Below are 26475 nucleotides of genomic sequence, written 5' to 3' on the forward strand. Positions count from 1 at the left end.
AGCTTGTAGGACTGAGTGAGAGCCGAACCTTCCACTGCAGGCTACTATTTCTATCTTTGGGAACAAATATCAAACGTTGCAACTTCTAACTTTGTCTGACAGACTATGGGACACCTGATTAACTATGCATACTGTCGACCAATCAGAGCATTCATTAAAACCTAGGTGTAGGTGACATCATTTACACCTGGAAGTAGATTGGAATTCTAAATCTGTTTGATTCTGTTGACAACAGAGTTTTTCAAAGCCCGTAGGTCATGTTGGGCCAGGCCATGTGGTTAAACAAAGGAAAGGCCTACATGTAAAATTAAAAGCCTAAATCTGCAGCCTACCTGGAAACTTAAAAGCCTCAAACAATAGATTCCAGCAGGCCCTGGAATTCACACTTAGGTGTGAACTGGTTTGAATCTAAACTCCAGTCCCTCATTGGACGAGACTCGGACGAATCCAACAGGCCCTGAAGTTCACACTTAGGTGTGAACTGGCTGGAACCCAACCTCCGGTCTCTCATTGGACGAGACTCGAACGAGCCTCGGGATGTCCCCATGACGTCACTAAGAGTATAAATTCCAGAGATACCTTTCCGCAGCGCCCCTTCCTTGCGACTTCATTGCTAACAAGGTGGTACTTGAAACGTTCGAACTGTTCTTTTGTTTAGCCGAGGCGCAGTCTTCAACTCGCGGGACGAGCCCAGACTGTTTAGTGTTAGCTATAACACTGTTGGATCCAGAAGGATTAGACTAGCTGTTCGTGTATCCGGCATTCTAATTCCTTACACGCACTGCCGTGTGTAGCAGACCTGCAGAAGTGGACTGGAAGAGAATACAGCTAAGGACACTCCTTCCCTCCAAGAAGACAACGTAAGGATACGTTTCTTCAATCAAGCCGATTCCTGGCGGACATCTTTCGCTGCCTACGAGGAAAGCCAGCTGGCCGTTGTTCCGTGCACGGAGAGATAACGGTCCCGCCGACCCGCCTGGGAGAACCCACCGGATTGATAAGACGGACTGAAACACACATCAATCACTCGAGAGTGATTCCCAAGTAAGAGGCTTTGGTTCTGGGCAGAGACTAGAATAGGTGTGCTAAATAAGCTTGACTGATCAGAAGCTACAATTGTGTTTATTGGGAAGCGCATCGGATGGCCGCGTCCATATTATGCTGTGTGAAGATACCTCAATCATTATGCTTGCTGCTTGATTTGATTGTGTTAACATAAAGCTGATTGTGTTCAATTGCATGCCGCTGAACTTGCATTTGTGTTAATAGCCACCGTATAGAGCCAATATACGGCATTTTACCAGTTCAAAGACCAGTAACCCGGTGTACTATTTTCAATTCGTACCCCGAGTTTCTGCGTGGTAAAAAGCTGTTGTTGTGTCTCTAGACGGCGAGTAGAATCTCTAGGTTCACCCTGAGTGCTTCCCCCTTATTCTCATCTCATTACACATTCATTGCTACCTAAGAATTAGATGGTGTGGGTTTAGCTACCTAACTCCAACCCCATCTTGGTTCCAAAGCCCCTTTGTTCAAACTGCGCGGTCACGGCTGCCATTTTGAACTCTCGCGAGACGTCCCACTCACGTGGTCACGTCCGCCATCTTGCCTTCTCTCTCTCTCTCCTTCTCTCTCTCTCTCTCTCTCTCTCTCTCTCTCTCACACACACACAACCCCCCTACACACACACACACACATACGCACGCATCCATACGTGCCATATGCTGTTTGTGCCTTTATGCTTGCTAGTTTAGACCTATAGTTATAGTTGTGTAATAGTTGTTGATTAACTGAAGTGTTATTGATTATTGATTGATATTGCTAAAGTTAAATAAACTCTGTTATACTTTTAAAGAGTTATCTGTGATTCCTTGTGCATATGTGTTATAATAACGGCTGGTTGTGAGGGCCTGTGTACGAATTCACCCTTCACTGTTCACTCATAAATGTACAGTGGTACTTAAACACTGTCATTTGGGGGTGAACAGCCATTTTGAGACTACATTAAAGGTTCGGTTATTGGTCCCTGATTCCAGGGTGGTGCCCCGTTAATATTGACTCCCGTCAATAATTTTATGAATATTAATAATTTCACGATTATTAATTATTGATTGCTAATAACCAAACCTGCCCCTATCAAAGCCCAACAGTCAAATATCCACAATGCTAACAGTTATAATAATAATAATAATTGAGTAAATTTACATTAAAAGGTCCTTTATTAAATCATATAATGAAATTGAGAAATGCAATTCTCATTGCACTGGACCTTTAAAATAATTTCCTTATTGGACCTTAGGGGTTTGCAGCCCAGAATAAATTATCTATCCCGTCCATCCATCCATCCATCCAGCAGCTGCTTAGTGTGTAACTCACCAGGCAGATCAGAGGGGTGAAGTAACGCCAGCACAGTTTGAAAAGAAAGAACGGCCTCTGGCCAGTCATCTCCTCAACAGCATCACACAGCCGGTCAGCCCCTGAACGATAAATACAGTCAGTTGGTAACAATTCAAAAGGATCTGAAAGAAACCCAAACCTGCCGCTCAATGACTTCCACTGTATAACTCAGACTAATGTGCTGACTTTAACATTTACATTTCAGCTTCCTTTCATCTAATTACTTTGTAATTTGACAGTAACCAATAATCAAAATGTTGCAACCTTCCACACTAACATTAGTGGAAGGTTGTATTCTCACTATAAGTTGGCGATTGCAGGGTGGCTAATATTAAATCTATAAAGGCATATACAGAATGACAAATTTCAGTCGCCTTCTGTAAATTGATGATAATTGAATCTTCTTTTTTTAACAAGCCAAAACAAAATTTGAGATATCATTCATTGGCTTCTACTGAATATTTCATGTGCAGATGAGTTGGATTGGGTTACATCTTGAAAGAACTGAACAATTGAAAATGCATTCAGTGGCAGCTAGCTCCATCTGAAACAAATGCTGTATGGACGTATACACACCACACACACACCCATACACACACACACACACACACACACACACAGCAGGTAGTAATACCACAGACCAAAGGCCCAGCCGACAGCCACACACTGGACCAGAGAGATAAATAATAGACACGTTCCATTGGCACCATAGTAGTCAACCAGCTGGAACTGATAGACTCCTCCCTGGAAAACACATGAGAGATAAAAATTATTATTTATTATTAATTATTATTATTATATGTTAAAAGAAGTTTCACACTAAACACCACGCTTGAAATGTATTACTCCATATTCCATAGCAATCATTACAGACAGAAAGAAATGCTATTATTTCAGTAGCACTGGATACAATACAAGATATTATTTTAATAGTAAAGTATTGGCGCTGTCACTGCAAGGGTTTGGGATTGTTTCGCCTTGGGGTGGGTGGACAGTTGGGTGGTTAGTCGGGCGGTAGGTTGATCCATTACCTCAGTGGCGAGAGAGATCTGAATGACGAAGCAGACGCAGCAGAAGACGAGGAGGAAGAGTTCTCTGCGCCAGGGTCTGCGCATCTGCACCGGGAACATGTCAACCACTGAGGAGGTTATGGTTTCCAGACCTGTAAACTGAGAGAGAGAGAGAGAGAGAGAGAGAGAGAGAGAGAGAGAGAGAGAGAGATGTAATGTGAATTAGTCCTATTTCCGGAGTATTTTACCTGTACTATGCTCTATTTGATTTTCTCAGTGACAACTCTGGCTGCATAATTATATAATATATAATATATCATTATAATTATAATATAATTATATACATAGCTATTCTCCATTTATAACATTTAAACCACTGTGTGTAACTTTTGAGTTCAAAACATACAAAACCAAGTGCAACATTCTCTGGATCTGAATATATTTCTGTCTATTTTTCTCTATTACTGACTTGTGTGAACAACACACCGGGTCGAATTCCTTGTATGTGCACAATTACTTACAATAAAACTGATTCTGATCCCTACCGGCACTCACCCACCTTCTCTTAAATTTAAACAAGCAAATAGTAAACATGTTGTCCCCCACCAGTGATGTAGTTCCACCCTTGGGTCAGTCAGTGATTGCTGAGTGTACTTGAAATATGAGTGAAATTGTATAAGCATTTTCGTATGGGACAATGAAAGGACAGATTGACCATATATTTCTGTTGCCTACTCTCCTCAGAATTATGCTTACAAGTTATATCTTGAAATGTAGTAACTGTAATTGTCCTGTTTTTACTCAATACAGTACAAAATATAAGAACTACAATACGCAATAAATACAATCCGTACATTACACAATGTACACTACAATACAATTTATAATACAATATACAATATAACATACAACACCAGGAGCGTGAGTGTCATGAATAATATAAATGCTAAATGATAAGTGATATATGGTATTGCACAGTAGGTAAGTGGTAATATGATATAAGTAGTCAACACTGACGGCACAGTGGTAGTGCAGTGATGAGTGCAATAACAGTACAACAGTTCAACAACTGTACAATAACTACAGTGTCTTTGCCCAAAAAATTTCCATTGACTCTCACTTCAACACATCAACCCAGTCTGATGTCTCCAAGTGTGTAGCGACTGTAGACTATAATGTTACCTATGATAACTTTGATAATTATCCTTGGTACCCATCGGTGCCGAAAACGCCGTTCGCCGGGCACCCGGTGACACATCGGCGTCGGGACCCCCGCCGAAATCTCGGACGGATCACTGGGAACAAATCGGCGCCCTGCCATCAGCCCTGGCCGCCACCGTGCTCCCGGGAAGCGTCGGCAGTAACGCCGAAAGCTCCATGCTTGTCTGTGTCTCTCTCTCCACCGACAGAACAGAGGGCTGTTAGGTGGACAGAGCTCGTGCATATGCATGGAAATAAACTGCGATATGATCTAATTGTATAGATTTAACTTTTACTTTTCAAGCTTCAGTTTATCACATGCATGATATTGGTCAGCCTGCTTACTATGTGGGAGAAACGAGCTACCTCCCGATCTCAGCAGAGAAACAAGATGGCGGAGAAACGAAACTTAAATTTCTGGCTCTGTGATCCTGTGATTGAGTCCACATGGTTCTCAGGTTCTCATGTCTTTTCAATGTGTGTGTATTGCGTCCAGCCGCCCCCTAGCGGCAGAAAGTCAACATTACAGTGTGACTAACTAACAAACGAACGAACGAACGTACTAACGAACGGAGACCGATCCATAGTCCCCCCTTTGGTGGGGGATAACAATATAGACTAAATGAGTGTTTTGTGCAGGATGCAGACTGTGTGTGCTTTGTCCAGGTGTGCTCACCAGTGTGTCGAGTCCCAGCAGAATGAGCATGAAGAAGAAGCAGGCGGCCCAGAGCTGAGGCAGCGGCATCATGGCTGTAGCCTGAGGGAATGCAATGAACGCCAACCCAGGGCCTGAATGGACAGAAGAGACAGCAGTTGTTGTGTCTCACCACCGAGATATAGCATCTATTTAACTAATTACTGTGTGTGTGTGTGTGTGTGTGTGTGTGTTTGGGTGATGCTACAGCAAATACGTCAGAACGGTTAACAAGTATATCTCCTACCTTGTTTGAGTTACTGTTAAGACATTTTGTACCTCTGTGTGCTGCATTATGAAAAACAAGTTTCTCACAAAGGCTGAGATTTTCCAGAAATTAAGTCCTTGTTTTACTCCCACATTATGGAAATTTTAATTGTCACTGATTGGCCCAAAGGGGGAGCTGCTGCATTTGTGTGGAGCATGTTACAACAATGTAAGGTGACTGTAATACCTGTGTCAGTATGGACTGTGCTATGTTAGTTGTCAATATCTCTCTGCACCAGTGCCATTTCATTCCAGTACATTTATTTTACTAGGTGATTAAAGTGATTTTGATTCTCATGTGTAATATCTTAGTGCTGCAGATAGTACCTGACTCGGTCACCATGTCGATGGGAACTCCCTGTTTGTGGGCCATGAAGCCCAGAGCAGAGAAGACCGCGAAGCCGGCCACGAAACTGGTGCAGCTGTTCAGCACACACAGCCACAGACTGTCCCTGCATGCACAAACACATAGCTTACCATACAGCTCAGACCTGAGGGAAATCATTTAATGAAAGTATTTGCTGCCTCATACAGGGACAGGACAGTCAGGTACAGTCATCCTCAAATTTTTCACATACCCTTGACTTGTAGCTTTGTTGCACTACAAGACAGAGATGTGATCAAGTCTATAATCAGTTTCAACTTCAAGAAATTCAATCATTCCATACAAATTCAGAAAACTGAATTTAAATTCAGTCGTCTGATGGAACAAATCTCATCACTTTCAATCTAAGTCATTTACACAAACACAAGATCTTTTGTCAAGACTTTAGAAACCTCAAGTCACGTCCCAAGTCACCAGAACCCAAGTCAAGTCATCTCAAGTATTCTCTTCATGCAAGTCAAGTCTCAAGCAATTCAAATCGAGTCTGCATAATTTACTCCCATTTTGTTTAATTTGAGCTAAACTAAGCATCCCTACAGTCAAATATTTGTTCAGCATTTTGATCAATATTCATTCAAAATTGACATTCATTTAGGTTGCAGTCACGATGCTAACACATCAATTTTAGGATAGATGAAAACCAAATGCTTTAACTTCTTTCCATAATAATAAAGTGCTGAGCAAAACTCCAAAAAAGACTAATTCAAAATGTACGCCATGAGTTATTGGTGCTGTTGCTTACTTGTAGCAGTTGTTTTTGACTTTGTTATAGCTGCCCAGTGTGATCAGACTCCCTGATGCCACACCATAGGAGAAGAGGACCTGAGAACATGCTGCCATCCACACCTAGAGAATGACACACACACACACACACACACACAGTGGAGTGGGTAAAAAAACAATACGTTTCACATATGTTTCACAGAGGGATTCCATCCATTCGTGTTCATTTGTTTATTCGCCTCGAGTGATACACCACTGATCCCATTTTTATGAAATCAGGAAACTGATTTGTCTTGCTACTGTGTTCTAGCATTCACAAAATTAAATTGAATGGCCTAAGGGGGGCACTGTGTCATCTGTTGATTTGCTCATCTATCACTTGTGACGTCTCACACACCACTGTTCTGAACTTGGACTGCTGTACCGTGCCTCCGTACTTCAGCATTTACAACATTATCCTGACAGGCCCAAGGTAAGTGTGACAATTACCATTTTGAATTTCTTTAATAATAGTTTCTCCCTCTACATGTATCTATTTTGATGACCATGGTGCTGGAAACTTTTGGTGTGTGCAAATTCAGACCAGTCAGGAGCACAACTCTAAGCACTATAACAGTGCATAGAAAATATTTTCTATAACTCACTGTATTTCCATTATGCAGGGCTCTTCGGGCTCTGAGCTGTCTAAACAGTGCATACTGTAACTCCCCTAAACACGGCGCATTGCAAAAAAAATTGCACACGAACGAACAAACAAACAAACCGACAAACACACAGAGCCCGGCTCTTATAGAGGTGCTCCTCCTAAGTATATTATGTGCATAGTATGTGCAGTGTGTGATATGTTAAAAGCTATGTTTGCTAATGTTAAGTAACAAGTACCAAGTAGCCTAATGTTACTGTATAGTCCCTAGAAGAGATGAAGGTAGATAATCAACCAGGTAGCCAGAGAACTGAGAGACATTTAAATAAACTGCTACTTACTGTTTATATGTCATCATCACAGAGGTACCATGGGACTGACCAGAATCATATCATCTATACTCATTTACCAAATCATCTCTCTGAATATAAATACAAATACATACAGTACATATAGAGAAAGCATGGGATAAGCGCGCACATATATCTGATCTTTATTATATTATATATTTGGCTCTTGTGATAAGCTACAATTATTTGAGCATTATTTCCTTGTTCTATCTTTTTGTAAACTATGTTTGCTGTGCAGCTGCCATTTACTGAGAAGTGATTATATTTAATTATGTTTCTGGTGTCTTATAATTCCGGGAGGGAGGGTGGTTGGTTGGTTGGTTGGTCGGTTGGTTCGTACATTCGTTTGTATGCAAATGCATATGAACGGGGTGTCGGGGGAGTGCTGTTGATTACAGCTTTCAAGCATTACAGTGTGTCATCACAACTATTTTCATGGCACATTATTAACAAGCAAACTCCATACATTTCATAATTTGGGATTGGTGTCATTTTTCACCTCATATTCTGATGTTTTCACAAATGCTGTATTATCGATCTCAAACAAACGCCATGAGAAACGTCAAAGTCATGTAGTTTCCCCAGCTTCCTCACCTGGAGGTCAGCCAGGCGTGAAGGATCTGGATACAGGTAGAAGACCAGGCCCTGCCAGGCTCCTGGGAGCGTCAAGCCCCTGACCAGCAGGATGGCCAGCATCACATAGGGGAACACAGCCGTGAAATACACCACCTACACACACAGGGACATGGACATGTCACACAAGCAACTCTTTGTGTCAATGTAGATGGGAGATGTTTCCTCGAGATACTTGCACATTGTGCACAGAGTGTTAGAATTGCTGAGTGTGTATATGTTGACAGATTTGTATAGTCTACTGTCTGTTGTATGTTTGGCACTCTCCACTTGCACAAAAAGTGAGGTACTCCAATTTGGAGAGTTCTGGTCCTTGTTTTCAGCTGTTCATTAATTAGCGATTCAAGGATCTTGGTCAAAACAGACAGTTTGGAGATGGACCTTTAGTTATTCAAAACTGTAGGGTCACCACTTTTTAACAATAGGAGGACATGGGCTGATTTCCATATTTGGGGAATTTAATTTCTAATAAGAGTGAGATTAAAAAAATAACATAATGGTTCAAAGTCAGCGGCCAGTTTTAAGAAGCATGGGTCCAGGTGATCAGGGCCTGCTGATTTTCTAGGATCCAGTTGCTTAACAGAAACAGCAACTTAATATGTCAGTGACAACACCTTCATTGTGTTATACGCTATGTTGAAATAAAATAAGTGATCACAGACAGAGTCGGAGGTGACAGAAAGTTGGCTTCTTACTGTAACATTGCTGGCAATGGTGAGAACTGATCTATAGCCTGCGGAAGTGTGTCAGACATGTTTGTGAAAAAGGTCTGTAGAACTACGTGCCAGATTTAATTAAATGCTCAATAAAACAATATGTTTATCTTATGAACAATAAACAATCTCTGGGTAGTGTAGTCCTTCATATTTTCAAACACTGAAAAAGTTATATCTCGGTGACACTTGGGACCATCAAGTGCAGCTTTAATGTAAAATGCACCTAAAATGAATCTATGCTGGCAAAAGTGCCTGATAGGAATCAAACCTAAACCAGATGAAGAACAAATTAGCAAAACGTGTTCCCTTGAATCCTCCCGGCCATGTTTACAGACCTTTCCAGTGGTGTGGACTCCTTTCCAGATACTGAAGTAGCAGGCTACCCAACAGGCCAGGAGACACAACACCAGCTCCCACCTCACCTCGCCCACCTCCTCTATACCTCCAGACATGGACAACACACGTCTCCTGTAAGGGGAAACCACACAGAAGATGTTGGTTCGACTCTGTACTACCTTGTATACCTTATGTTTTCCTCAACTAACTTCTGCCATAATCACGCCTACTTGAGTGACAAACATTTGAGTGACCACATTGATTCTGATCGGTTGTCTATTACCTTGGCTCTGTGTTGCTACATGGTTACTGTTGCTAACCTCACCACATGCCTCGCTCGTTGGCTGTGCAACTAAAACACCCTGCTGACGCTACAGCATGCTATATACAGGTCTGTTAGAAATTAATGAACCAAAAAAGGCTAATGAAGTAACTTAATGGCAAGTCAAGCAATTCCAACGCCTAGTAACAAATCTTTAATACCAACACAAAGCATTTACGTAATTTAGCCCATTTAGTATTTACTTGATTTAACACTAATAATAAATATAGCTACGAGCTGATGCACACAATGCATTTACTTTAACACAGTCCTAAGTAGTTGGCGCTCATGTCGGATCCACATGTCGGATTTTCACCAAAAGTTAATAATTACTTCCATGCCACATTACCAACTTGTTTTACATTTTCATGACTGGGACATGAAATGGGACATGAGATCTGCCTGTTCAAATTCTTGCTACCTTTAAGCATTTTAGCATTTTATTATCGCAAGACCACATGACCAATCAGCACTATATCTGTTCAGTTTCCATTAGTGCTGCCCTTCTACCACTGTCTAAACTGGAAATGAGCTGTCCAGTGCCCCCATGTTGTTTGATTGGACCAATAATGGTCCTTGTTCTGTCTGCTGAGAGGCCACAAAGTTTGATGGTGTTACATGAATCCGTTTTGAAGCTATATGCCTTTTAATGAGAAGCCATGCCCACTGCCACGCCCCCCTTTGGCCAATTAGTATGACAAGTTAATCAGTTCCTCATTGCCTCATGACCAGCCTTTCCCAGTTTCGTGCAAATTCATTAATAACTTTTTATATCCTGCTAACAGACAAACAGACAGAATGGGGTGATCAACTCTGTTGGCGGAGGTAATAAATTTAACTATGAGGCATGAACAGTGATGTGGAAGAATTGTGTATGTATATGCTGTGCGCTGCCAGACCTGTAGGTGTCACTGCAGGCTGGTTGTATGTAAGATTCTACTTCCTCTGTTAGCTCCACCCCCGAGCAAGTAGAAATACTGACCGGTGAGAAAGATTCATTTAGTTACTGAGGCAATGGTCTTCTCCCGTGCACGTAGAATAAAGCATAATCAACAGCAGTCCACTGAGTGGTTCTTGAAGGATTCCACGACAGTGGCAAGGGACACAACATGCCAGAAGCAACACAAGAAACAAGTACAACAGTGTCGATTTCTCAGTGCTACAAACATCTATATAGCTATATATATACTATATATATATATATATATATATATATATATATATATATATATATATATGATGAAAAGTGTGATACAACTGCAAGTTCATACCTTTTGGATGAAAACACCCTAAAATTAAAGCTTCCAATAGTAGATTACAGAGCCAAAATAACAATTTGTCACTTTAAAGAGAAAGAACCTTTCTTTTTATTGTATAAAAGTTGAGTCACAGTTAAACCAGGGTCAGAACACTTTTGGATAGCTCTCTCTATGCAATTTCTCATTCTGTATATGAACGGTTAATTGCAACTCAATCATCATCGATATGCTAAATAACATCAACCAGAAAGGATGATAAAACACCACGTTATGAATAATAATACATTTTACCCCACTGTGTGGTATTTATCATCCATTTTGGTCTGTTATCAATGTCATTTAGCAAATATGCATTGAGCAGAATTTAGTGCCACTTATGCAGGTATAGATGTATATGTATATGTACAAGTATACGATTATATATAGTAGGTTCCTTTTGGGAGGACTTTGCAATCAGATTACAATACTGAGTTGGCGTATTCCAGTGGATAATGTTATTGACAATTCAGTGTTGTATTTATATTATTTGTAATCTTACCACCTTACTACCAGGGCTTTGATGAAGTGTCTGGTGGAGCTTGATGTCTCAACATTTACTTACTCCCAGAACTCAGAGACTGAAGACCTGGTCACAGTTTCAGAAGTCCAGTTTACTGTCAGGTTGCCATGGTGTTCTGCAGTCCGGTTTGGAGAGGTGAGCTCCACACATCTGTCTGTTGATATGAACCCAGAGTTTTGCTGGTTGGTTATATGTTAGATGATGCTTAGATGTTGATTTTACCCAGGAGACAAACTCTAAATGTGAAGGGCACTGTGGATATAGGAGACATAGGAGCTCTGCTAGTGGTGGTGTTGCTGCTATGTTTTTTTGTTTTTCTTTATCTTCTGAAGTTCAGGACGTGGCTAAAGGCAGATTATTAAAGATTAAAGCTATTAATGAGAATTCTGTTATTGATTTCATGAGTGTGTATGCACCTATTGCGGGAGTTGAGTGCAACCTGTTTATTGAGCATCATTCTCAGGTGTTAACATTTTATTCATTCATTTTATTCATTTCTCTGGACTGTTTTTCTGATCCTTGTTTTGCTACCAGGGTTGCATATATAAACTCTGTCAAGCCTAAGAGGGCATGTTGGCATTTTAACACCACTCTGATAAGTGACACTCACTTTCAGTTCAAGGAGAGATGGTCATTTATTTAAAGGGAAACCAAATACAGAGACTACTTTTCTGGTTGACTTTTTCAGATTAAAAGCATGCTACTGCAACTGCCATCTGCTATTGGATGATCTTGATTACTATTGCAATAGCATGCGTTTAAGCAGTAGATGTCACCAGTATAGACTCAAACCCAAATCTGTACAACAGGTGATGTCACCACCTGGCACCAAAGATCAGCCAATAGCAGATGGCCTTCAGTACCCTACTTTTCACCATTAGGTGTCAGGCTTCACCACAGATTTGGGTTTGGGGTGTAGTTACTCTTTAAAGAGTAAATCAACACAAAATCACAGCAGTGCAGCCGCACTTTTTTCTGCCCTATGTGATTTAGTGATGATTTTGCTCTTTAAATAGGAAACACATGTTGGAATCAGGCCAATGTCAGGATGTAGTTAAGGGGTTAAAGACTCTTGTTAGTGCTAGGAAAAAAGTTCATTTTGCCTACTTCAAAGCATGAGTGATCTCCTCATGTTTGAAAGTATACAGGTTTGCAAATCAGCTTTACATTTTGTCTTATTGCTTGCCTTGTGTATTTGAGTGGAAACTGGTCAGGACTGTATACTCCCAGGGGTTAAAGTGGGCCGGAACGATCCGGAACTGCGTTCCGGCACCTTCGATTAATAAGTAAATAAATCTGATTGGCAGTTTCATACATAATAATGTCAAGCGAGTTCACAGGGCTGCCAACTCTCACGCATTGACCGTGAGACTCACGCAATTGACATTTTTCACACGCTCTCACGCCACAAGTCCATTTTCTCATGCAGTGAAAAACAAATTCCTAACTGATAACGTCGCGGTGCGAAAAGAGACACTGACAGCGCACGAGACGAGACAGAGCAGCACCGTGCAGCAGAGAGTTATTCAGACCATCTGAATAGCGAGAAATATACACAAATCTATTATATTGTAATTTATTCCCATGCATGGTGCTCAGAGTAATCTCAGTCAGTGGCTTTTCTGCGTCTCTCCCTCTCCTCTCGCGCCGTGCGCACGCAGGCAGGAGTGAGAGTGAGTTACTATGGTTACGGGGACGCTCTGTGTCTTTGTCGCTCTGAAACTTTCTCGCGATAATAATAGGTTAGGCAATAATAGGTTTTTAGGTTAGTATGCCTATGCAAAATCATGAATGTACGCACCTCAATGCTGAAATCTAGTAATATAACATAATTTTACATTTTTGGTTAACATTATACAGGGTTGCTGTTTCTTGACTTAATCCAAGAGGTTAGGTGGTGTAGAAATGCAGGAAATTTGTTTTAAATTACTATTTCTTTCTGACTGACACCCCCACCAATTATGTATCTTACAACCCCCCCCCCCCCCCCCCCCCCCTCCTGGAAACAGGGTTCCCCCACCTGCCAAATCCCACTTTAACCCCTGTATACTCCTAAAAGGATATAACTCTCCCTTCACTCATCCATCCATCCATCCATCTACCCATCCACCCATGTATCCATCTATCCATCCATCTATCCATCCATCCCTCCCTCCATGCTGACCTGTATTCCAGGTATTATTGCAGCTGGCCCAGGGGAGCTGGGCTCTGAATGAGAAGACGAGGTAGAAGAGGGACCAGGCCAGGATAATACTGTACAGTCTCGAAAATAGCTGGATCACAATGTTAGCATAGCCAATCCCTGGGGGAAGAAAACATACAAAGTAATTTGAGTTTAATTCCAAAAAAAGACATCTACCATTGAAAAATATAACACCTACTATGAAAACTCACCATTGTACATTACTGAACAGCTAATATTAATTTAATATAGTAAAAAGTTTGAGGGTGTACTGAACTTTAATTTTCAAATATTACAATGAACATTGAACAGTCAGACCTACTTGCCGTTTGTTTATCTCTGGTTTCTGAATTTCCCTTTTTTTTTCCTCAATTTTACTTATCAGTATTTTTATTTAGTACATTCTTATCAACATTTGCTAGTATTTGATTTCACATTGGGATGTGAAAATAAATATAGCCTATCTCTTGCCAAGTTTCGTTAAGAGTATTCACAAGGGTGTTACAGATTATGCGTGCGCATTTATGACAGTGATTCTTTTGAATATGACCTGCATTCATGGTTTTTGAAAACTGTGCATCATGAATACATTTTGTGTGAAAGCAATAAGAAATCATTGACAGTTTGGTCAACGCAGAACAGTTGTGCCAACTGCATTAAGTGTTTTGAAAAAATGACCTAGCTAGCTACAGTGCTCTAACTTCCAGGATAATGAAGGTTTTTGAGCAAGTGGTCAATTATTTAATATGGAGCTGGACAAGTTGTGAGTTGGCCCGAAATCAGCTGTGAGAGATTTTCAGCCTGGAGATCAAGTGTTGGTCCTGCTTCCAATTGCCGGTTCAAGTTTGCAGGCCAAGTTTCATGGTCCATATGATGTTGAACGTAGGCTTAGTGAAACTGATTATGAGATAAAAACACCTGATCGTGCAAAGAAGTCCAGTGTGTGTCACGTAAATATGCTAAAGAGCTATTTCACTCGTGACAGCCCCGATGCCTCACCCTCATTAGTGGCCCCCGCTGCCGCTGTTTCTGATTCGCCGCCATTGTACAGCCCTGAGGACGACGGGCTGCGCAACAAACGTGGTTCGGTGCCCTGCACACGTTTGAAAAATTCTGAGATTCTGTCCAATCTAGATGCTCACTTGTCTCATTTACCTGCTTCAGCCCAAGGTGACATATCCATGCTTATTAATAGGCATTTTGCTTTGTTCGGTGACAACCCCACTCAGACAACTGTCCTTAATCACGATGTAGATGTAGGTGATCATCAGCCCATAAAACAACATCCCTATCGCATCAATCCTGCAAAAAGGGCCATAATACAGCAGGAAGTTCGGTCCTCGTTCCGACACCTCGTTTTTGTAATGATTTCAGAAAGGTGAATGCCATCACGAAGCCTGATTCCTTCCCTCTTCCAAGAATGGAGGATTGTGTAGATCAAATAGGCTCGGCTAAGTATGTAACTAAACTTGACTTGCTAAAGGGGATACTGGCAAGTGCCCCTGACTCCTCGTGCCTCAGACATTTCAGTTTTTGTCACCCCAAAACACTTTTTGCAATATACGGTCATGCCTTTTGGTCTCCGGAATGCCCTAGCCATATTCCAAAGATTAATGAACAAGGATTTATCCGGTGTCAAAAACTGTCAGGCTTATCTGCACGATGTTGTGGCTTATTCTTCTTCCTGGTCAGATCATGTTAAAACTAAATATTTTGTCATTTGAGAGAAGCTTCCCTCACACTGAACTTGGCCAAGTGTGAGTTTGGGAAGGCAGTAGTCACCTATGTGGGAAAACAGATGGGCCAAGGTCAAGTGTGCCCTGTTACTGCAAAAGTGCAGGCAATAATAGATTTTCCAGTGCCACGAACCAGACGTGAACTTCACCGTTTTCTGGGGATGAGTGGCTACTATCGTGGTTTTTGTAAAAATATTGCTGATGTGGTTGCTCCCCTAAATAGTTTGTCCAGTCCCACCAAGGCATTTGTGTGGACCCCTTGTTGTCAGGATGCTTTTAACTCTGCTAAGGCTCTCCTTTGCAGCGCACCAGTGCTTGCCGCCCCGGACTTCGTGCGCCCGTTCAAGTTGGAGGTTGACGCGAATGCCCGAGGCGCGGGCGCAGTGTTGCTGCAGGAGGATGACGGAGGTATTAACCACCCAGTCTGCTACTTCTCAAAAAAGTTCAATGTACATCAGGTGAATTACAGTACCATTGAGAAGGAAGCCTTAGCTTTGTTGCTTGCCTTGCAACACTTTGAAGTGTATGTCGGTTCCAGCAACCCAATTGTAGTGTTCTCAGATCACAACCCCTGCAGGTCTGTAGAAGATGCGGTGTCTCTGTGTCTACACAACATCCTGCAGCACCTGGAGTTCCCCTGCTACATATGCAAGGGTTTTATTTATTGATTTCAGCTCGGCTTTTAACACCATTGTGCTCCTGAAATTATTCTGTAAACTTCAGGTGTTGGGAGTGAGTCAATTTTTATGCCATTGGATTTTAGTTTTCTTTTCTGACAGGAAGCAAGTGGTCAAGATAGGCAACAGGTTATCTAGTCCCATGACCCTTAACACTGGAGTGCCCCAGGGTTGTGTACTCTCTCCACTCCTGTACTCTCTATACACGGACGACTGTGCATCAAGTTCCGAATCTGTACAAATTACTAAATTTGCAGATGATACGACAGTGGTAGGAATGATAAAGAACGGTGATGAAACAGTCTATAGGGCTGTGGTTGAGGCCCTGGTGGAATGGTGTAAATCAAACAATTTAGTTTTAAATATTACCAAAACTAAGGAAATGGCAAATGATTTTAGGAGGGACAAGGAGGATCTCCCCCCACTGGTAATCAATGGCCAGACTGTGGAGAGAGTAGACAATTTTTTTTATTTCTTGGGACCACCATCTGTCACGTATTAAAATGGGAGGTTAATACCAGCCTCATGATTACAAAAGCCCACCAGAGACTTTAATTCCTGCGCCAGCTCAAAAAGTTTGGTGTGTGCAGAGAGGCGATGACTCACGTTTACAAAGCTGTGGTGGAAAGTGTTCTTACTTTCTCGGTCGCTGTGTGGTACGGCAACTCAACCACTCAAGAAAGGAGAGAAAGAGTCGTACGAACAGTATCTAAGATCATCGGCTGCGACCTCCCGACTGTTTCCTCTATCTGCTCCGCTCGCATCAAGCGCAGTGCAGCGAAAGTGATCGCTGACTCCACTGACCCAGCCAGTTGTCTTTTTAAACTCCTCCTCTCAGGGAAAAGACTCCAGTGCTTGCCCAGTAGGACGTCCCTCCTCAGGAACAGCACATATCCTGAAGCTATTCGGCTTCTGGACTCTCCATGTAGCAATACAGCTGTTTTGTTTTATCATGTCTTAGGACTTTTTATTGTTTTTCCCATTTTCCCCATGTATTTTATGTATTCTATGTATTTTATGTTTTTCTTTTTGTGTATGGTGTATCGTCTTAAGAGTTGCACTGAGGCAAATTCCTATAAACTTTGTTGACAAGGCAATAAATTATTGAATCTTGAATCTTGAATCTAGTGATGATTATGTCTAAAGGATAGTTCTGGACACAATGAATGTTAAACTTATTTTCCATTTGCCTTCTCTTTTCTCCCACCATTTGCTTTCATTCAACTCCAAATGATGTCAGAACCACATTTTTGAGAAGTTCCAGGCCTTGACTATTTGCAATAAAAAAGACATTGTTTTGTGAATGAAAGGTAGAAGTAATGCCCCCTTTTGGAAAGCCCTCATTGGACGCATGGGGTAGGATTAGGAAAAACACTGTAGCAGCATAGCAGTATCATCAGAACAATGGCAGATTGTGAAAATCAAACAATTCAAAACTCCTCTCCAAATGCTAACTTGGCCAGTTTCACCTAAAACTCGTACAATCTCTGCTCACTCTTTGTTGTTTATATTAGAGGGGCTGCCTTAGGGGGCGATCACACCGAGAAGCGTCGCTAGAAATGCGTCGCCACCAAAACCATTGTTTTCCTATGGTATGGCGCGCCTGGCGCGTGCTCTTCTCTTGCGACGCGCATCGCGTTTTTCTGGCGGTTTTTAGGCGCGCATAAAAGTTAAAATATTCTCAACTTTTCAGCGCAAGGCGCGGAGTCGCACCTGTCGTCAATGTCACATTTGGGCCAGGCAGCCAATCAAATCAAGCAGAAGGCGGGCTTTCCTTCCTGTTTTGATGCGGTTTGATGTGGTAGGAACGGTGGGACAGAGGAAAACACAGATGAAAAGCTGATATTAGCGGTCTTTAACACGGTCGCACACACAGCCCTGCTCCACAGGCGCACCAAGCTGTTTTGCCCGACGCAGTCTGCCGAGGCGTTTTTGACGCGGCTGCGCCTGTAGCGACGCTTCTTGGTGTGATCGCCCCCTTAGACAGCATCTGAAAGTAGTTCCTATGAAAAGGATTAGAATAAAGTAAACATAAAATAAAAAGCTTGTTTCTTATTCACTACGACACCGATTTCAAAATGTAGAAAATCTAAGTAAAATGTATATCTATGAAATCCCTCTAGCTACAAGTCGCCACAAAACGACAGGAATGTCAGAAGGGAGAGAGGGAAATAGGTTTAACATTCATTATAACTTAAATTATCCTTTACGTTTTGCAATTAGTGCAGTAATAAGACTTCTATGGCTCTTTGTTTGAAGGCTGCTTTGGCTCTATACCACAGTGAATCATGTGGTTACCCTGTGCCAGGGGGCAGAGCTTCCTCCAGCAGGTGATGGTTCCCTCCTGGGTGAACTGACCGACCGCAGTCTCCAGCAGGAACAGTGGAACGCCACACAGCACAGCAAAGAAACAGTATGGCAACAGGAACACACCTGCAAACAAACAAATACACCTATGAGACCTGGGAGAAATCTTAAGAAAAGTCATTATGAGGAGAATCTGACAGATAAAACGTTTCATTTTGTTTTGTTAAATGTACAGAATCATATTTTAAAGCCTGGGGGGAAATTTGAGGCATTTTGTTTGTTTGTTTGTTTGTTTGTTTGTTTGTTTGTTTATTTGGATCCCCATTAGCTGCTGCATCTCAGCAGCTATTCTTCCTGGGGTCCACTCAAAACTTTACATTGTGACAATACATTGTGACAGTGCAACCAAATAAAATATATTGCAGAGTAGTCAGGATGACCACTAGACCATACGTTGAAACATACACTAATATATACAATGAGCATATTGAACATACACATACATTGAACATACACCAATACACTGTGACAATACAACCAACAAAACATGTAACATTACACAATACACAGGACGACAACTAGAACGCACACACAAATAAGACAAGCTCCTAAAATAAAAATAATTAATAATTCACCTTAAAGACTCCTTCTTAGTAGACACGTATACACATATATCACAACTTTCAGATCTCTTTGAAAGTTACAAATGACTTTTTTAGGAGTTTTTCTAGGATCACCAATGCAGATCCAGAATCCAGAATCCACAACCACATAGTACATCAAAACAGCTGAAATACATTTATATTTTGCTCTAAGATCAACTAATACACTTCAGAGTGCAAATATTTTGTGGTGCTACTGGATCGTCGACATTTAGATCCCTACAGATTTATTCAGTCCACATCCCATTAGGGCTTACCTTACATCTGTTCAGAATTTCTATTCAAGAGATGTTCTTTTAAAATTCTTTTAAAACAAATTTGACAATGTTCTTGTGTGATATGTCTATAGGGAGTAAATTCCATTCCTTCATAGCTCTAAACAAAATCATTCGTTGGACTGACTTTGTTCTCGCCTTTGGTAATGTAAAATTCCCTGGGTTAGGGTTAGGGTTAGAATAGAATAGAATAGAATAGAATAGAATAGTCTGGTAGAATAATCGTGTCTATCTGAGCTGAAAGATAAGTTCTTGTATAAAATAAATGGAATCTTAGTAACAAAAATATTTCTTATAAATATAAGTAATGAATAAAGTAATCTGTTTTTAACATATAAGCGCAATACATGCTGCTCTATTTTGTACAATTTGCAACTTCTTTATATTACCCATTGCAGCACTAGACCACACTGCCGGGCAATAATCCAGTTGGGACAACACCAAGGCTTGAATTACCTCTCTAACTGAATTTTGTGTCAGAAACTTTGAACATCTTTTAATAACCGCCAAGCTGTTTCCCATTTTAGCAACTACCTTATCTATGTGCTTTATCCACGATAACTTACTATCTAGTATAATTCCTAGAAGCTTGGTTTCTTGGACTTGGTTAATCAACACATCAGTTATATAAAGATTCAGACATGGTTTCATGCTAAGAGAGTGATTTGTACCAAATACAATGCTATTTGTCTTAGAAACATTCAAAACTAATTTATTGCTCCTAATCCATTCAATCACTGATTGCAATTCAATATTTAAAGATGTAGTTAACTCACTGGCTGTCAGTGCAGACATGTATATTGTTGAATCATCTGCATACATAGCAATATTAGCCTTATTTTAAAACAAGTGGTAGATCATTAGTGAAAATAGTGTATAGCAGTGGCCCAAGACAACTTCCTTGAGGCACTCCACACTTTATAGTTGTAACCTCTGAATAGCTTCCATTAAAACAAACAGTTTGTTTCCTATTAAATAGATAGCTTTTTATTCCTAATAATGCAGATTGAACGAAACCATAACACTGCAATTTTTTCAATAACAACTGATGATCAATAATATCAAAGGCTGCTGTAAAGTCAAGCAGTACAGCTCCCACTATTTTCTTCTCTTCCATCTCTCTCATCCAATCATCAGTCATTTGGGTCAAAGCAGTAGCTGTTGAGTGCCCTTCTCTGTATGCATGTTGAAAGTCAGTGGTCAAATTATTCATAGAGAAATAGCATTGAATTTGTTCACTTCCAATTTTTTCCATTATTTTACTTACAACAGGTAATAGGCTTATAGGCCGACTATTAGATCCCGAGAAAGGTAATTTCCCATTTTTCGGCAGTGGTATAATTTTGGCAGTTTTCCATACTTGTTGTCCACAAGTATGGAAAACTGCCAAAATTATAAGCTCTCATTGAAACTGTTGTGTATTGACAGCCTAAGTTTGTCCCTTTTGAGATACTGTTATGCCCCTTTGTGTTACGTGCATACGTCATTGTAATCCTCAGTCCTGAGTTGAAACTAAATACATGCCCACGTGCAATTCTCCCTGGTCTCATGTTTCCTCACTATTAGTTGTAGTACCAAATAGTAGAATGAGTATACAACAAAACTGGCGATGAGGTACTGCGTTCTCACGTTGTGTTTGTTATTTTCGGTAGAAAGTCTGAGTTTAACGAGTTTTTCGCGGGTGTACAGCGCGAGGTCGTGGCTAACTGAACAATGGCGCAAGCTGGCTACTGCGGTGTAGACGCGACGGCACCGGAACGGAGGACGGCGCTGCTGCGGGGGTAGGAGGAATCTCCGCGGTGGAACGGGGACTGAAGTAAACTGTGAAGGGAAGGATTGTGTCGGGACCACAAAATAACATAAGGGCAGTAAGTCAAACGAAACAAGGAAAGTAAAAGAAAAAAAAAAAAGGAAGAGAACGGGCTAACAGTGAAAATAAGCATAAGGAAGTATAAGGATAAGACTAATTGCTGAAAATGGCTGCACTGGTTGGAAATATGGGACCATTTGAGGAAAACACAGAACAATGGAGTTCATACACTGAGAGGTTTTGAGTATTTTGTACTCGCTAACAAGATTAAAGGAGATGTCATAGTGCCAACATTCTTAACTGTTGTGGGAGGAAAAACATTCAACCTACTGCGCAGTCTAGTGCAACCTGACAAGCCAGGGGACAAGTCCTATGATGAAATAGTGACAATATTAGGAAATCATACTGTCCTAAGCCACTGATTATCGCAGAGAGGTTCAGATTCCATAAAAGGAACCAGGAAGAGGGTGAATCTGTTTCACAGTTCGTAGCTGTACTGAAACGGTTATCTGAACATTGTGAATTTGGACTTTCACTCAATGACACCATACATGACAGATTGGTGTGTGGTCTACGCAGTGAGGCTATCCAGTAACGACTACTTACTGAGGCTAACCTGAGACTGGAAAAGGCCATAGAGATAAGTACGTCAATGGAGATGGCTACCCGAGAAGCACAGCAGCTAAGTGCATCAACCCAAGTGCATAAGTTGTCTTTTGAGTCCAAGAACAAGGCAGCAACTGGCAAGCCATGCTACCATTGTGGGAAAACAGGGCACCAGGCATCAGAGTGTTGGTGCAAGGACTTAGACTGCAGAAACTGTGGTAAGAAAGGCAATATCGAACGTGCCTGTAAAAATAAAAAGACCCAGACATACAAACAGCACACTGAGATGAAGAAAAGTGGCTTCCACAGAAACAAGAGGAAACACGTGAATAAGATAGAGCACGAACAGGACGAGCAGAGCGACTGTCAGTCTGATGATGAAGATACAGTGCATGTTTTATCTGTTATGGACAGTGATGATGAATACTGGGTCACACCACTGTTGGAGAACAAAGCAGTGTGGATGCAAGTGGACACCGGTACACGTGTATCCATGGTATCAGAAGCTGTTTACAAGGAGAAGCTGCAGCACCTTACTCTTCGAGTGACCAAGTTAAAGTTACGGACCTACACTGGTGAGCCTCTTCCAGTGTTAGGAGTCGTGGATGTGACAGTGGAACACAACAAACAGAAAAAGACTCTTCCACTGTACATCATTCCAGGAAACCGTCCAGCTCTGCTAGGCCGCAGGTGGCTGAGAAAGCTCAGACTGAACTGGCAAGAAGTGTTCCTGGTTAATGATGGGAATACGGGCCCCCTACAGGAGATCTTAGAGAAGCACTCCAAAGTTTTTGACGGAGAACTTGGCAGCATGAAGGACATTACGGTTAAGCTGACATTCAAACCAGGAAGCACACCAAAGTGTCTAAAAGCTAGACCTGTCCCGTATGCCATCAAACCCAAGGTAGAGGCAGAATTAGACAGATTAGTGAAGAGTGGAGTACTGGAACCCGTGAGCACAAGTGACTGGGCTACACCGATTGTTCCAGTCATGAAAAAGGATGGGGCTCCAAGGATCTGTGGTGATTTTAAAGTCACTGTGAACCCTGTCTTGATTGCAGAACAGTATCCATTACCCCTCATCGATGACCTCTTTTCAGGGTTGGCTGGAGGACAGAAGTTTAGTAAGATAGATTTATGTCAGGCATATCTCCAGATGCATGTTGATCCAGAGTCACAGGAACTGTTGACCGTAGTGACACACAAAGGTCTGTACAGGTACCGGAGGCTCCCTTTTGGGATTACCTCTGCTCCAGCACTTTTCCAAAGAGCAATGGACCAGATTCTGAGTGGGCTACCAGGGGTCCAGTGCTACCTGGATGACCTGCTTATCACAGGACCAGATGAGCAGTCGCACTTAAGGAACCTGGATGCGACACTACAAAGACTGGAGGAATATGGCCTGAGAGTCCGGAAAGACAAGCGTGTGTTTTTCCAACCTTCTGTCGAGTACCTGGGGCACGTAATCGACAGCACTGGACTCCACAAGGCACCATCAAAGGTGAAGGCTATTGTGGAGGCTCCATCCCCGAAGAACGTGAGTCAGTTGAGATCATTCCTTGGCTTGCTGACATACTATGCAAAGTTTGTGCCTAACCTTGCCAATAAGCTGAAGCCGCTGCATGAGCTTCTAAACAAAACCAAGAAGTGGAAGTGGACAGACAAATGTGAGACAGCTTTCAAAGAAGTGAAGACAGACCTCTCTCAATCTGAGGCCCTCACCCACTTTGACCCCACATTAGCAATTCAGCTGGCATGTGACGCCTCACCTTATGGTGTGGGTGCACTAGTGTCACACATCATGCCATCAGGGGAAGAGAGACCAATCGCCTTTGCATCGAGGACACTGAGCAAAGCAGAAAGCAATTACACACAGATTGAGCGTGAAGCACTGTCTATAGTGTTTGGAGTGAACTACTGAGCTACTGACGGACCATCGACTTCTCACCTCTATCTTTGGTCCTCATACGGGCATCCCATCGCTTGCAGCCAGTCGTATGCAACGATGGGCTCTGTTATTGTCCGCCCACCAGTATGACATCAAGTATAGGAAGTTGGACCAGCACGGGAATGCTGACGGGCTCTCAAGGCTCCCGTTGCCTGTCGCACACACTGAGCCAACACGAGCTGAGATCTTCTACTTCAAGGAAGTGACTGCTGCTCCGGTAACCTCGACTCATGTGAAGAAACACACACACACTGACCCAGTCATGTCTGAGGTTATGGACATCGTCACTCGTGGGAGGAGAGGAGAGATGACACCGAGCTTGAAGCCTTACCTGGTGAGAAGAAACAAGCTTTCAGTCCAGTCTGGATGCCTATTGTGGGGCTATCGTGTCATTATTCCACCGCCACTAAGAGAGAAAGTGCTTGACAAGCTCCACTCTGGACACTGTGGCGTGGTGCGAATGAAGGAAATCGCACGCAGCTATTTCTGGTGGCCAGGCCTGGATGCAGCTATAGAGGAGAAAGCAAAGTCATGTCTGCCTGCCAGAAAGTGAGAAACCTCCCACAGCTGGCTCCATTACATCCGTGGGACTGGCCTGAAGAACCATGGCAAAGAGTCCATATAGACTTTGCTGGGCCGCTGGAGAACCACATGTTCTTAGTCGTAGTCGACGCCCATAGCAAGGCCTGAGGTTGACGTCATGAAGAGCACCTCCTCCGAGAGAACCATCGAAGAGCTATGGTCTATCTTCAGCCGTTTTGGTCTACCACAACAGCTTGTTAGTGATAACGGCCCACAACTAGTGTCTGATGAGTTCAAGACATTAATGGAAGAGAATGGAATTCAGCACATCAAGTCTGCGCCGTATCACCCAGCTACAAATGGGCTCGCTGAAAGATTTGTACAGACCATGAAGCAAGCTCTCAAGTCCTCTCAAGGTACACAGTCCCTCAACAGGCACCTCAGTGCTTTCCTGTTGTCATACCGAAACACACCTCATGCTACGACAAAGGTGTCCCCTGCCTCGGCTATGCTCAAGAGACAACTCCGCACTCAACTTGACCTCCTGAGACCTCAAAAGACAAGAGAGGTTGTGCACCTTCAACAAAGAGCTCAAGTGGAGAGACGAACGAAAGCAAAGTTTCGGAGCTTCACAGCTGAAGACAGGGTTCTCACCCGGAACTATACCAAAGGGGTAAAGTGGACGCCTGTGACAGTTGTTGCAAAAACAGGTCCTGTGTCATACACAGTAGAAACCAGTAATCATCTCATCTGGAGAAGACACATCGACCAACTGCTCCACACTTCTGGTTCCCGTGATGACTCGCCTCAGCCAACATCCCTTGTTCCCTTGCCTACCAGGAGCAGCATCCATCACCAGAAGAACCCCAGAAGCAACCTTCAGGAATGAACACTGTTCCAGGCACACCTAGACCTGCTCAGGTGCCTACCCCAGGCATCACTTCTCCCAGACCAGGACTCATACAGTCCTCACCAAGAGACAATATGACTGACTTACCTACAGGTCGTACTTACCCCAGAAGAGACAGACGACCTCCTGATAGACTGTCATTGTAGTCTAGAGACTAACCCTTGACATTGGGGCAGAATAATCCCCAAGGTTCAGTCTGGGAATTGAGGTAGTCTACCCTCTTTCCCTAGTTCAGACAAAAGTTCTATAGCCAAAACAAGTTTGTTAAAAGTTAATTATAGAAGGAAGAAATCCAGACAATAAAGACTGTGACATTTAGAAAAAAAAGTGTATTTGAAGCAGAGACTTTTAAGAGAAGATACTGAGACAGTGAAATGTTTTAACCTTTGTTAAGGGAACATCAAAAGTAAAGGGGGAGGGATATGTTGTGTATTGACAGCCTAAGTTTGTCCCTTTTGAGATACTGTTACGCCCCTTTGTGTTACGTGCATACGTCATTGTAATCCTCAGTCCTGAGTTGAAACTAAATACATGCCCACATGCAATTCTCCCTGGTCTCATGTTTCCTCACTATTAGTTGTAGTACCAAATAGTAGAATGAGTATACAACAGAAACTCTGATTAATGAAATGGCAGATAGGAGGAGCAATTAAAACAGCGACCACTTTAAGAAGTTTCCCATCAAGACCGTCAACCCCTGGTGGTTTATCTTTACAAGTTGTGAGCATATTTTCTACTTTGCTTACACTTACTTGGCTAAAGTCACAAGTTACTTTGGCCAAAATTACAATGTTTTCCTTTTATAATCAGATTTTTTATTAATAACTCAGATGAGTCATTATCTATGTTTGGCATATTATGTCTTAAGGTGTTTACTTTATTAATGAAATAATTGTTCGAGTGATTAGCAATATCTATTGGTTTGGTGATAAAGGTTCCATTTGCTTCTAAGAAGGATGGAGTATAGGTTTGCCGTTCTTGCTCATTAGATAATTTAAAGTATTCCACAATTTTTTACTGTCATATTTAGTATCATTAATCCTATTTTCATAATACAATTTCTTTTTCTTCCTATTTAACCTTGTAACAAAATTCCTTAATTTACAATATATTTGCCAATCGGATTTAAATCCTGACGTGTTTGCTATTAGTTTTGCTTGATCACGTTCCACCATATAATTTTTAAGCTCCTTGTCTAACCATGGGGTTCTGACATTTCTGACGGTGAACTTCTTCAGTGGTGCATGCTTTTCTACCAATGGCATAACAATTTAATTAAAAGTCCCCAGTGCCTCTTCCGGATCTTTTTTCAGAAATACATTTGACCAATTCACATTTTTGACATCTTC

General features: G+C 41.9%; 3 protein-coding genes across 3 annotated transcripts in view; 1 reads left to right on the forward strand and 2 right to left on the reverse strand.

The window, feature by feature from the left end:
• Positions 1-26475, forward strand: part of LOC139911915 (primary amine oxidase, liver isozyme) — a 291900-nt gene that overhangs the window by 221487 nt on the left and 43938 nt on the right. The gene's annotated exons all lie outside the window — the stretch shown is intronic.
• The window catches only part of LOC139911912 (proteasome activator complex subunit 3-like), a 237036-nt gene that overhangs the window by 140169 nt on the left and 70392 nt on the right, over positions 1-26475 (reverse strand). The gene's annotated exons all lie outside the window — the stretch shown is intronic.
• The window catches only part of LOC139911910 (sodium- and chloride-dependent GABA transporter 2-like), a 36865-nt gene that overhangs the window by 857 nt on the left and 9533 nt on the right, over positions 1-26475 (reverse strand). The window contains exons 2-12 of the mRNA XM_078284412.1: positions 18385-18519; positions 13656-13793; positions 11534-11645; positions 9351-9483; positions 8261-8395; positions 6693-6796; positions 5893-6017; positions 5281-5393; positions 3426-3563; positions 3036-3138; positions 2374-2474 (exon numbers count right to left, since the gene is read on the reverse strand). Of these exons, the coding sequence (XP_078140538.1) occupies positions 2374-2474; positions 3036-3138; positions 3426-3563; positions 5281-5393; positions 5893-6017; positions 6693-6796; positions 8261-8395; positions 9351-9483; positions 11534-11645; positions 13656-13793; positions 18385-18519 (1337 nt within the window). The remainder of the gene's footprint in view (positions 1-2373; positions 2475-3035; positions 3139-3425; positions 3564-5280; positions 5394-5892; positions 6018-6692; positions 6797-8260; positions 8396-9350; positions 9484-11533; positions 11646-13655; positions 13794-18384; positions 18520-26475) is intronic.

This window comes from Centroberyx gerrardi, chromosome 7 (genome assembly GCF_048128805.1).
Source record: "Centroberyx gerrardi isolate f3 chromosome 7, fCenGer3.hap1.cur.20231027, whole genome shotgun sequence".
NCBI lineage: Eukaryota > Metazoa > Chordata > Actinopteri > Beryciformes > Berycidae > Centroberyx > Centroberyx gerrardi.